Source organism: Cupressus sempervirens, chromosome 5, assembly GCF_028749045.1.
Source record: "Cupressus sempervirens isolate cs-2001-9-10 chromosome 5, ASM2874904v1, whole genome shotgun sequence".
Classification (NCBI taxonomy): domain Eukaryota; kingdom Viridiplantae; phylum Streptophyta; class Pinopsida; order Cupressales; family Cupressaceae; genus Cupressus; species Cupressus sempervirens.
The window spans coordinates 304,224,491-304,238,003 of record NC_143122.1 but is presented as its reverse complement, the minus strand read 5'-3'; the positions used below and the strand labels follow the sequence as shown (position 1 = coordinate 304,238,003).

General features: G+C 31.6%; 1 protein-coding gene across 1 annotated transcript; it reads left to right on the top strand.

Annotated features, from left to right (window-relative positions):
* Positions 1 to 9,311: 9,311 nt before the first annotated feature.
* On the top strand, positions 9,312 to 10,767 carry LOC149555788 (calmodulin-like protein 2). Its single transcript, XM_089829942.1, has one exon. It carries the CDS (start codon positions 9,629 to 9,631, stop codon positions 10,319 to 10,321), a length of 693 nt encoding a protein of 230 aa, XP_089686068.1. The 5' UTR covers positions 9,312 to 9,628; the 3' UTR covers positions 10,322 to 10,767.
* The last annotated feature ends 2,746 nt before the right edge of the window (positions 10,768 to 13,513 follow it).

Below are 13,513 nucleotides of genomic sequence, written 5' to 3'. Positions count from 1 at the left end.
TTTCCACACAAAAAGTTTTTAGAAGGAGGCTAGAAGGAGAGAGAGAGAGAGAGAGAGAGAGAGAGAGAGAGAGAGAGAGAGAGAGAGAGAGAGAGAGAGGCAGAACAAGGGGAAAATAGTTAGATCCATGCAAAGACCTATTCAAGGTGCTTGACATGACCCTAGACCACTTACTCAGAGGGATAAATGATCTTAACATGGAAGTGCTTCCATTTTAGGTTGATACATTAAGCCCCCACTTTAGCAAGAGTATGGACTTGATGCAAACTCTTGGTAAAGGAGAAGAAAGAAGAGATCCAAATGGATTCACAAAAAGATAAAATAACACTTAGCTAAGGAAACAAGCTCCCAAGCTAAGGATTCTAACTCAACATACACACACAAGGGTGTGAAAACAAAAAAGATAACCGAAACAACACAAAAGAAAGGGTTAGTACTAAACAAACCCAAATAAATCAGCACAAGAAACCTTGCTAAGAAATATTTCTCATACTAATATCATATTTGGAAAGCTATCATAAAAACATAAATGATTACATAAGAAAGACAAAAGAAACACTATAAATAACATAGCTTCATAATTTAGTCATACTAGCATGAAAGTGAAAAGAAAGAAAAGAAGAAGTGATTACCTCACCCAGTAAGATGCCCACCTTACCGTGAACCACCAAGGGAGAGGGAGAGCCAAATAGGTGGCAAAACCTAATAGTTCACCCATAAACTATGTTTGTAATTGTAATGTGTCTTCTGACAGCTTTTGAAATACCCATAGATCCGCCTTCTTGTATCACTATGAATATGAAATGCATGTCTCCTCAAGGTTTAACAACTTATGTGTGTTACCTTTAGAGGATTTAGCAATATGTGTCTCTTCAGGATTTAGCAACTTATGTGCATTACCTTCAGAGAATTTAGCATATTGAAAAATGAAAAATGTGTGTCTCTTCCAGATTTAGCAACTTATGTGTGTTACCTTCTAAGAATTAGCTTATAAATAAAAAACTATATTAGAAGGGAGACCCTATATATGCCCCCCTCCTTATCATGGCTGTCTCTATCTACTACACAAGGAAAGGATATATCTTGTTCAAAAACAATGTATACCATATTCTTAGCAAGGGATATTGACTCCTACATCCAAGAGAATACATAATCATTAAAAGGATATATCACTTATGGAAAAGGGATCCTCAAAAAAAGAGATCTTATCAACAAGACCCCCACCATAGAGGAGCGCTTTTAGATAAAATATCATCTTTCAAAGATAAATCAAACAGGAACAAAGATTCAATCATCAAACCCCCTATAAAGAAGAGGAAGAGGAATCTTTGGAATGAGGAAAAGAACTCTAACACCAAAACAAGGGTAAGAATTTATAAAGAACATAATTTACAACATAGAGAAGAGGTGATGACCTAGGACAACAACCTCTAAGATAAAAAGATTATCCATAGTCAAAACATCAGTCTGTATGAAGAAATATATTGCAATATAAATGAGTACCACTAAGCTAAGGAAAGAAGTTCCCTAGACAAAAAGAAAGAAGGGAAAACCTTTCCCCCTAGGGAGGAAGACAAGGGATACCTTTGCAAAACAAATGTCTTATAAAAAGATATCTTGAATAGAGCATAATAGAAAATAGGAACAAAGAATATCAATTAAGCCAAATAAAAGGCATAATGGATCCTAGGAGACTGGATGAAAATACACCTCTTCCCTACCAATCCAGAGACAAGAGGAGAAGAGATCTATATTATATTAGGATGGGAATCCCCTATATCAAAATTATGCAGGAATTGTAAAACTGTACGAATGAGATATAATTCCTAAAATAGCTTGTTCATGAACATATAATTTGAAATGTCTATAATCAGCAAGTAAATACATATTATGATAACAAAAAAGGACATTTGTACTTGGATAAGGCATCTTTTGGTATAGGTTTAAAGATTTATATTTTGGAATTCATAAGTTCAACATACACCTGTTTAGCCACCTCTTGACGAATATTAGAGTTATCCAAAGTAGGTGTAGGGATAAGTTTATGAAGAGGATGATGATGATTATCATCACCTACTTAACTTGAGATTTTGAACAACCAACACCATAAAAATCTGGTTTAGCGGGTATATGAACTAGATACTTAATACCATGTTCATTAACTCCAAGTCCTAAACCTTTATAAACTTGTTTAGTTATCATAGTATATATTGTAGTGTACATATCATGTAAAGCTTCTACATGAGGTGATTATTTATCATGATCATAAGTAAAGGTTGTATAAGGTGGAATAATAGGTTTTAAAGAAGTTCCTATACCCTTTCCTTTAATGTCATCATGAATCAAAGGAGAAGGTAAATCAAAGAAGTCTTGCACATCTATATCATGAACTATAGCTTGAATTTCATCATAAGTATGTGAGGAACAAGGATTAATAGATGGAGAATTAGACATCATAGTAATAATAGGATTTAGATTAGGAAGAATAAGAGATGGTGTGTCATCTACCAAATCCTTCACATAATCCAAAAGAACAATAAGTCTACCACATGAATCTTTAATGAAAGTTTTAAATGTAGGAAGACTGGTATCGATCAAATTCACAAAAGCATAAGCAAGAGTAAAATGAAAGATCGTGAACATAATAAAAGGAATGATACTCTCATAAACATCATAATTATGGTAAAGAGATGCTAAAAGAAGGGTAATTAAGGAACATAACCACACACCAAAGCATCTTAATAATCTTCATAGTAAATGAATTACATTAAATGTTTTTGTATTTTATTGAATATATAATTTTCTTTGTATGTTTGAATTTAAAATGAAAGGGCATAAACTAAATCTAATATGAATGCAGGAAAATATCTAAAAAATATGAAATTTAACACCAAAAAACACAATAGAGCACCTAATTCCACAAAAGATAGGGGGTAAGCATGTCAAGTTTACCAAAATGAATAGAGAAGGTGAACGCATGAGATAATATAAAGGGAAATCTAACACCAAAAATACAATAGGGCATCTCATTCCACAAAAGAAAAGAGGGTAAGCATGTTGGGTTCACCAAAATGAATAGAAGGAAAATAGGACCTATCCTCAACCCAAATTCCCAAAAGGAATGATCCAAATTGATCAATCACAAGAAAGTGATCAGTGCATAATTGAATCAAACAATGGAGAATATGAAGAAAGGAGGTCCCATAATCTTTCTATAGAAAGTATGAACTTAAAACCTTGAATGAATAAAAGGAAAATACTAACCTCAAAGTAGGACAAATCTAGAAAATGCTGATTTTCTGATGTTTGTGCATAGTTTTGGGGGATTCTACAATATGTAATGGAGGGGAAATGTTGATACACAGAAAACCCATAAATCTTTTGTCCTTTTGAAGATAGGTTGACCTTGACCCAAATAGTGGGGCACAATCTTACCCTGGGGCACAATTATACCCCAAAAAGTTGACCTTGACTTGCACGACTCCGACGAAATTTATGTTCATAGATCCTAAAAGTTCGACGAAAAGGGTATCCAAATTTGCACATTAATTTGATTTTCCACACCTATATCTACAAGGAAAATGGTTTTGTTGTTTGGATGAAGAGTTTACCTTAGTCAAACCCTGATTTAGAATCAAGCTTGATAAGGGAATTGAAGTAGAGAATGCTAGCAAGTAGTAGAAGTAAATCTAAAAACAAAGCTATGATATTCAATAGATATGCAATTGTATTTGAAATGTAAATAAGTATATTGATATGAAAGCTTGGACTCAACAATATAAATCAAAACCATAAATGTAAACCAAAACCTCCATGATTGTATACTTGGAATCCACCTTAAGAGAAGAATGAATAGATCTTGAAGATGAACAAAGGATCTTGAAGGAAGATCACACCACCATCATGGTTAGATCTAGGGTTTGAATAATAATTCTTGAATGCTTGTACCGAATCTCTTCAAAGGCTTGAATCATGAATAATTGATCTTCAATAAAGAACTTGAATGGTTGAATGGTCGAATATAGATGCTTGATCATAGAAAATTATCTCCTTATGAAAAGTAGGTAGTCACTCCTAGAAAGTGGATGATGGATGGATAAAAGGTAGATCATCAAATGAGAGAAGAAGGCTTCCTTATATAGAGATCTAGGGCACAAACTTCTAGAGAAGGCCAACCCAGGAGCATTAAATCCCAATTAACCTTAGCCCCTAGAAATGGACCTAGATTAAATATAATTTAAGAGTCTACCATTTTGAAACCCAAAACAACCAACCTGAAAGAAAGAAAATGAAAGTTTCCAAAGCCCAATATCTCGAAACTCCCGAAACCTAAAAATTGGACTTGGGGTCAGGGACGAGGTTGATCCTACCCTAGGTCAGGGTTAAGGTCTCCTTGACCTAAGTAAGGGTCGAGGTCATCCTTGACCTAGATCAAGATTGAGGTTTTCCTTAACCTAGGTTAGAAATAGAGAGAGAGAAGTAGAACAAGGGGAAAAACAACTAGATTCATGCAAAGACCTATTCAAGGCACTTGATATGACCCCAGACCACTTACTTGGAGGGCTAAATGCTCTTAACATGGAAGTGCTTCCATTTCAAGATGATAGAATTTCAATCAACATGTTTTGATGTGAGAAATGTAAATCTTAAGAGGAGATGTTAAAGTATTAAGTTTATAGTAATAAAGTTGCCTTGGTTACTTGTTTGTTTTTATTATATAATAATTAGTTACATTCCCTTAAATTTATTGTTGGGGAAATTATGATGGAGAGACTTTTTGAAAGTTGTATTGTAATACATTGGAAATGATCTCTCAATAATATTACCATTTTAATATTTCACAATGACAAATGTTATTTGATTTTTCCAATACTGAGTTATCATTTTGTAGGTGAACAAGTTGTTAGTAACAAGTTCAATGTTGGTTTAGAATTCAAATTTTCACAAGAATCTTAAATTTTTTTGTTGGGTGTACTCTATCTCTACTAACTTTATCTCATGAGATCCATCCACAAGTGATATTATCCTAGAAACTTTGAATGTCATGATGTTTAATTTCATTCTCTAGAATAAATTTAAATTGGTAAGCTTAGTAGTTAGAAGATTTGGGTGATAATATGTTAAAAACATACCCAACACCTGAAAATGAGAAACTATGAGTGAGGTGAGCTGCTTGCATTGGTTTCCCTTCATTGGATACCCATTCCTAAACTTCGTCAGACATTATGTTGAACACTAAAAAATTATTGATGGCACATTGTAGACAAGCTTTAAAATATTTTGAAGAAAACAACTTTATATCTAAAAGCAAGAGTTGTGCATTTCAATTGGCTTCCCATATAGAGGTACTAGCTAAGTACACACTTAAAATATGTTGTACATTTCAATTTAGAATTTGGGTATTTGAATCTTTCTCACAAAATAAGAAAGCATGATGTGGTCCTTGAACTGCTCCAAATAGGGCTACAAAGCATTTAAATGAAAACATTTGAAACTTTCTTTGGGAAGAATGTATTATAGTTGCAAGCTCTTGTGGATTTTGAGATCATCACAAATTCACACACAAAAATGCATAAGCATTAACATATTTTCCATTATGAAATTCCAAAGTAAGAATAAAATGACAGATGCAAGAGTTACCATAATATTTATATCAACAAGAATGAAACAAAAGAGTTTCACCATAATGATCATATCTATATAAAAAACAAGGAAGTCATGATCTAAAGTTGAATACGCCTTGATTGTGTTATCTTGCCATGTAGAAGAAATAACTTAATAGAAAATGATGTTACAACCTAATTTAGAGTTTGAACCTAGATGTAAACTAAACTAATGGCATGCTCTATGTTGTGCTACTGACCTATTTTTTAATACACCTTACAAGATCTCTCTAATTACCACTTCCATGACTAAAAAAAAAACATATGAGCCTATAACATCTTTGAACTTGCAAAATTAAAATGAAGAACATTTAGGCCAAAGTAATAGAAGAAGCAAATGTTAGCTCCTACATAAATATTATGATTCCAAATGTATTACTTAACGTGTTATACATTACTAAAGTATCTTTTCTTACATTGTATCAATGGAATTTATATAATTTTTCAATGAAGGTTACCAACGGTTAGGTTCTGATAACAACACTAGCTTACTTAACATGTATGAGTAGTTGACAATCAATTATCAATTGTATAAATAGGTTTTTAAAGAAAAAAATGCAACAAATTGCAGAGGAGAGATAAACATTGTAGAAAATTCTTTATAGTAAATAAGAAAAAGAACTTTCCAAACATCTTTAGCATCTAATTTAACATCTTAGGGGAAGCTCGTAGATTCTCTAGTAGAAAATATTGATATCATGTGTAAATGCTATGTATATGAAAGGATGATACATGATATGGTTGAGTGCATGCGGTGAGAACCTCTTTTACAATGCTCAAGGTAAGAAAGAAGTTGAGATGGTTGGTGTCATTTTCAAAACTATAATAGGGAATGTAGTCTACCTAGGTAATGTCGAGAGGGGTTGCAAGGTCTATTTTTCTTTTGATCCAATTAAGGATGTAGATTCTTGCCATTCTAGTGTCCTCCAATTTTTTTTGAGTGACCAATGTGATGGCCTCTTGCTACAAGCTTTTAAGGTGAAGATTTTGTTCAGAATCAACTAGCCCTATCACGTAACCAAATAAAATTGAATAAAACCCTCATTCCAAGACCATTTGATGAAAGCAAACAAAATTGATGATTAGAAGATCATAAAAGCAAATAAAATTAAAGAAATCAAACATTCTAGGATTACTTCATAGAAAATAATTCAAAAGTATTCTGTAAAATATATTATAAAGATTATGCTATATTGTATATGCACGAAATTCTGAGCATAGTTACAAATAAGAATAATACCCCAAAATCCCAGTACATAAGTGTCATTCGATCACTTACTTGGACAAGAAGGTGCATCAAGTTATTGCCAATAGCCACCATTGTTGATTCGATAAGATCCCCCTTTCTCCACCATGTAATATAGCACTGAGGGCACACAATTTCCCACATACCTCTCGCCCATCACGAAAAAATGTCAGTATCGTAGAATGCTTGCAGTGCACTGTATATTTAAATCCAATATCTTGGTTGGTGGGGGAAACACTAAAGCCACTTCTAATAGGGTTGTCTAGAATGAGGAGGTTAAAAAGACAATCCCATGGGGTCGAGTTTTGGTGCAAGTGGAGGTTTGGGAAATTCTCTAAGGACTTAATTTGTACAAAGCAACCAAAGCCTCCTTCAAGCCACAAAACTAGCAGTTTATCTACAAGTTGTTATCGTATAGAAATCTATGCTACTATGGAAGCTTGGAGAAAAATCGTTTGTATATTTTTTAATTTTTCTTACACAATTTTTTTTTTCTCATTGCTCAAACCAAATGAAAAATCAAAAAAGTTATATTTTTAAATATAGATATTACTACTTAACATATTATGCGTTGTTTCAACAAATTTTATACTTTATTGTGATTGGATAACTGACCTGATCAAATTAAAATATTTACATCAAAGGATTCCAAGATTCCATAAGCAAGAACTAATAAAGGAAAAATTAAGCACATATCTACTTTATCTCGTAGCTAATAAATGCTATCTATTCTAGAATGCATCATCATTGTATAAATAACAAGAGATGCAATGGATCAAAGTTCCTGCCAATAATTGGAAAAGAAGGAAAATGAAGATTTATAGGTAGAAAGGAAGGATATGAAGAGAGAGCTAAAAAAGATAATGATATGTTATTATATGGACAATTAAAGGTAGAATGATAGAGAGAGTTGAAGGGAATTTGAAAAATATTAATGATTATATTATTTTAAAAAATATAAAAAATAATAATAGAAATTATATTATATGAATGAACTAGTCATTTCTACCAATTCAATTGAAATATTTGATTTAAAAATAATAATTGTTGATTACTTAATTCAAACTACCCAAATATCTAATTAGTTTGAGGGGTAGTATTAGTTTTACAATTTGTAAAATGGTATTAAAAAATTAGAATAAGATTGTAAAATAATAGCTGGTAACTTAAAGAAATAACATTTTACAAATGACAAAATAAACATCAATATATTTAAAATAAAAAATAAAAAATATTTAATTTTATATTTAGAAAAATAGATTGATAATTAATATTGATTAGACATTTATTTGAATAAGGTGGAAAATAAATTTCTTTTTTTTTTTGAAAAGTTAATCCACTACTCATAAATGTGGAAAAGGTAAAGTTGTAATTAATGCATTCACTAATGCATGATAGACTTGTTAGAAAATATTTGTACAAATGACAAAAATAAATATCAATGTAGAATTTGAAAAGTTAATTCACTTGTCACAAATGTGGAAAAGATAAATTTATAATTAGTGCATTCATTAATGCATGATAGGCTTGTTAGAAAATATTTGTATTTTTGTTGGAATAATATGGTCCAATAGAATGTATGAAAAATGTGATTTAAAAAATAATTAAAATTTAAAAAAATATAAATATTTGAAATTTCTTTTGATCTTTTAAATCTGATTGATAAATTAAATTGAAAAATTGAATTGAATGATTCCAATACTTTTGCCAAAATAGAAAACTAATAAAAATAAAACATGAAAATAAACTGTAAGCAAAAGGATACATTCTAGGCTAGGGGAGAGGACCCAAATTGTTGTGATAGTAATTGTTCACTTAATGTCCAATTTTTATGAAAAATTGTACCAATACTTGTGACTTTAAAGTTGTTACTACAATAATGATTACCCAAAATTGAATCAAATGTACTTTTTGTTTTAAAAAGTAATTGTTCAACTATGGGTACCTTTTATGCGCTATTATTGGTCTCACTTTTTTTTTTTTGGCCTGTTTTGGACAACTTGGCAAAAAGCATGCTGATGTGGCATCATAACAGGTGACGTGGACTTGAAACTTTAGTTATAAGTAGGCGACATGCCAAGTAAACTACTGTAAAAAATTAAGAGCGATTTGAAATTTTTATGTAAGATTTTGATAAGGGTGAAGTTAGGGTGTTCAACTATTAAGTCCTCTCCCTTAATCAGCATTGTAAGCAACATACATAAAGCGCAAGATTGTCTTACACTTTTTTAAAAACCGCTGTTAGATGAGCGTCAAATTTAACACGTTAAATGTGTCGAAGTGATGAAACCCTGAAAACGCCCGTACAGGCCGTCAAGTTCAAAACCTGCAAATCCATGGCGGAAAAGTAAAATCATGTTAATCTTTAAAGACAATCGAGTTTAATTCGATGAAACATCGACATCACATTTAATTTCGTACGCGGGATGGGCAGGGGGGCCATCAAAATCCCGCGTTCAAAACCGCGTAGAGTGTTGATTTTCTTTTTGCCGGAACGCGTCTTGCAGAATAATATTCCCCCGTCCAAGGATCGAACCACGTCGCCTTGTCTTTGTCGCCATTTTAAGCTTCGTTTACACACCCTAAACACGGTTTTAAGACCCCACCCCGGGCGCTAAACAACCTACTGCCCTCTATATCTCAACCAACGTCAAGATCCCGGCGCCTAGGGCACAACGAAAACATTGTCGATTATATATACATTGTGTATATATCGGCCATGGCAGCAGCGGAGGGAAGAATTGTGAGCTTCCTGGAAGACAACAGCAGCATGGTCAGCGCGTTTCTAAGAACTGTGCTGTTGTACGGACTGCTTACCTCGCTTCTGCGCTATTTCTTTCCGAAAACATTTAAGGGTTTCTTCGGCGGAAAGGCCATGGAAGTTGCGGCTGAAAGCGGCAAGGGTTTGATTGAGGAGAAAAGCGGCTGTGCTGCTAATATAGCGGTCGGAAGAGGCGAATTGCGGAGGGTTTTCTCGACCTTTGATAAAAATGGCGACGGCCTGATAAGCCAGCAGGAAATGGCGGAGTCGCTTGGGAAGCTAGGGCTAAAGATCGGAGAAGAGGAGGTTTCGTCCGCCATTAAAAAGGTTGATGCAAATGGCGACGGAAATGTGGATTTTGAGGAGTTTGTGATATTTTATGAGGACATTAGTAAGGTTGGAGGAGGGGCTGCTAATCTGGAGGAAGATCCAGAATTGGCAGACGCCTTCGCTGTTTTTGACGGAAATGGCGACGGTTTGATAACTGCTGAAGAGTTGCAGTCCGTTATGTGTTCGCTAGGGTTGAAGGAAGGACGGACGGCTGGAGATTGTCGAAATATGATCCGTCAGGTTGATAAGGACGGCGATGGAATGGTGAATTACGCAGAGTTTAAAGAGATGATGAAGAGTGCTTTTAATAAGAAGACATGATTCATGGAGAAGTGTAAAATTTGAGCTCGCACCGCCTGTAAAATATGGCCATGGAGTCTGCAGGGAGAAGGGAAAGGTCATGGGTTTGAATCTTGCAGGGGGCTGTGATATTACTTACTCATTTGGTTTTCAAAATGGTCCTGGGTTCGAATCTCGGGGTGGAGTGTGATATTACTGATTTGGTTTTAGGAGTAGTTTTTTGTTTTTGTGGTTGCTTCTTTTTCTTCCAGGGTTTTCAATTATTCTGGTGTTTTCCAGTTGTACAGATGCCCTGTGAAATGAACTGAATTTTAGGTTTTTGGCTTAATTTGTCTTGACTGTAACAGGAGTGCTCTCTCGTATTTTCTGTCAAATGAATGACTTGAAATTCAGAGTTTTCCAACAGATAATTTTGCTGGATTGGATTTTTGTACAGGAGTTTGATCTAAAATAATGCTTTTTATTTATATCAATGTTTCTGATATTTTCAATTTAACTGGAAGTGGTTGCTACACAGCTAAATTCTGATAGCAATATCACAGGATTATGGTTTCAGACTTTGCTTAAGAAAAGCTAAATTATAAAGTTAATTATTAAAAAAAATTAATATATAATTGAATAATAAAAATATTATGATTTAATATTTTCTGTTATTATAAGTGGTAAATAAGGATACTGCTTTGCAGATGAAATAGTCTGGAGGTCACGACTGTGTTAACGATAAAAGATTACCATGATTATATTTCTCGTGTTTGTATGCATTTAAATTATATGTTTTAATAAATTTTAAAAGAAATAGATAAATAGTAATTTAAAAGGAAGATTGATGATTTTAAGATTTATATAAATTTTATATGTTTACAGTGTATAGTGGATGTATGATTTTAGTGTCTGATTAGACTTTTATAATGAGTGACAACGTTTGATATCGTTTCTTGTTTTTCTAGCGTATCGTTGATCACGTTCAATGATTCATCATGATGTGTTTACTTTCCTCTTGCTAATGTTATATTAAAAACACGTATAATAATTTTATCTTTGATTTTTCTGAGCTACACTTGGTTTTTAAAGTAATCTGAACAAATAGATTTTTTAAAGTTCTTAATTCGGAACTACACTTGGCGTTTAAAATAAATCTGAACAAACAGATTTTTTAAAGTTGATTCAAACTATTATTTTGGGGGTTCAAAAAACAATCTTATGATAACCTTTACTTTGTTTTAATGTCTATTTTATTACAAATATAATATATCAAAAACAAATAATTTATAAAGAAGAGGGAACATATGTGAATTCTATATATTTGCAATGTGCATTATATATTGAATGTATAATTGGAAAAATTTAAAAACAAATTTCCTTTAAAATCATAAGATTTCTTTTAGATTCATTCTCTATGTTTTACATTAGAACACACTCAATGATCTATCTTTGATTTTTTTAGTTCTTTCTCCTTAAAGATGAACCAGTAAAATATGATTCAAAATATGAATCCATCATTACTATGATAGATCTTATTGTAAGATTTTTTTTTCTCTTTTAGAAGTCACCTAACAAAATTAAATTAGATTTTTCATAGTGGATTCAAAACATGTATAGACTCTAGGAGCAATACTCTTGACCTGTATGAATTTAAACATTTAGATTTTTCAAATAAGTGATCTAATTTTTAATTAATAATCTAACATTTTTATATATCTGATTTGAATATTTCGACATAATATCATATAATGACATTGCTATTAAGATTCAAGTATGTATTCTCTTAATCAAACTCATTGACATTATACTAAATTTACTTAATGTTATATAACAGACAATCCTTATACTTTATAATATAAATTATATTTCTGAAAAAACAAATAATCCTTATACTTTATAATATAAATTATATTTTTAAAAAAAACCAAATATAATCTTAAATAAAAAATAAATTAATATCTCTTTATATTTATATATACAATTTTATAAACTAATATGTTTTCTAAAACAGATAAAACTATTCATGATCTATTTTTTAAAAAATGTTACTTCTAAAAAAGAGCCCACCAGGGATCAAGTCTTGCTGAGTGCAAGGTCCAAAGACATTAAAAAGAGATGAGGCCAGGATCGTGCCCCGAGCGAATTTGGCAGCATGGCTGCTCCTTAGTCCTTGGCTCTTAGCCGAAGAGGTTTCAGGCACGTGAGGGTCCGTATCGAGTACCTAAAACGTCTTTATGAATGACCTCCTCAAAAAATAAAATAAATCAAAATAGAATTTTCAACTGAAATTTTACGGAAAAAAAAAAAAAAAAAAAACAACAACAGGTCAAAATCAGAGACTTTCCTCAGTGAAGTCTGACACATATTTATATCCCTAAGCCTACTCTAAGAAGAGATTAAATACACTTAGATTCTCTATAGGCCATGTTAAACTCGGATATGTTTCCAATTGTACTTATAATACAGATCCTATACATCTTGACTACTAATTTAATTTATTTCTTCCCATCATCCATTTATTTGTCTTGATCTTTGACCAATTATTTTTGTCTTACTCATTTCACCTTGTCTGTATTAGACACCAACATCTTATATTCATAAAGCTAGCATCTTTAGAATGGAAAATGTATCCATTAAATTAATATTGGTTTTTAAGAAAAGTCTTAGTAGCAATAATGTGAGCATATAATTATAATATGGCCTTACAATTTGTTTACTAAAAGAAAATAAGTATAACAGTATTAATAAGTATAGTAGTAAACAATTAAATCGTTTTAAAAAAAATAGGAGATATAATTAAATACTGTTATAAAAAAATTTAACATTTATATTTATTACTATTATTAGATTTCTGTCATTAGTTTACTTGTATTTTCAAATTCAATTGTATATATTTTATTATTATCAATGTTTCAGATCACATTCAATCATCAAGATAAGAGATATTTTTTTATCATCAATATCACACTCCATCATCAAGATGAGAAAATAAAAAGATTATATTAAATACCAAATCGACAAAAATTTCTAACAAAGTAATAAAATAAAATACTACCAACCCCATTACTCTTGAACATAAAAACAACTTCTCATAAAAATATCATCTAAAAATAAATTTGGAGAGCCAGTAGCAGCTTAGAATAATTTCGCACCTAATCAGTATGTTAAAAAAAGTAAAAAATAAAATTATATATATATATATATATATATATATATTATAATACTAATTAT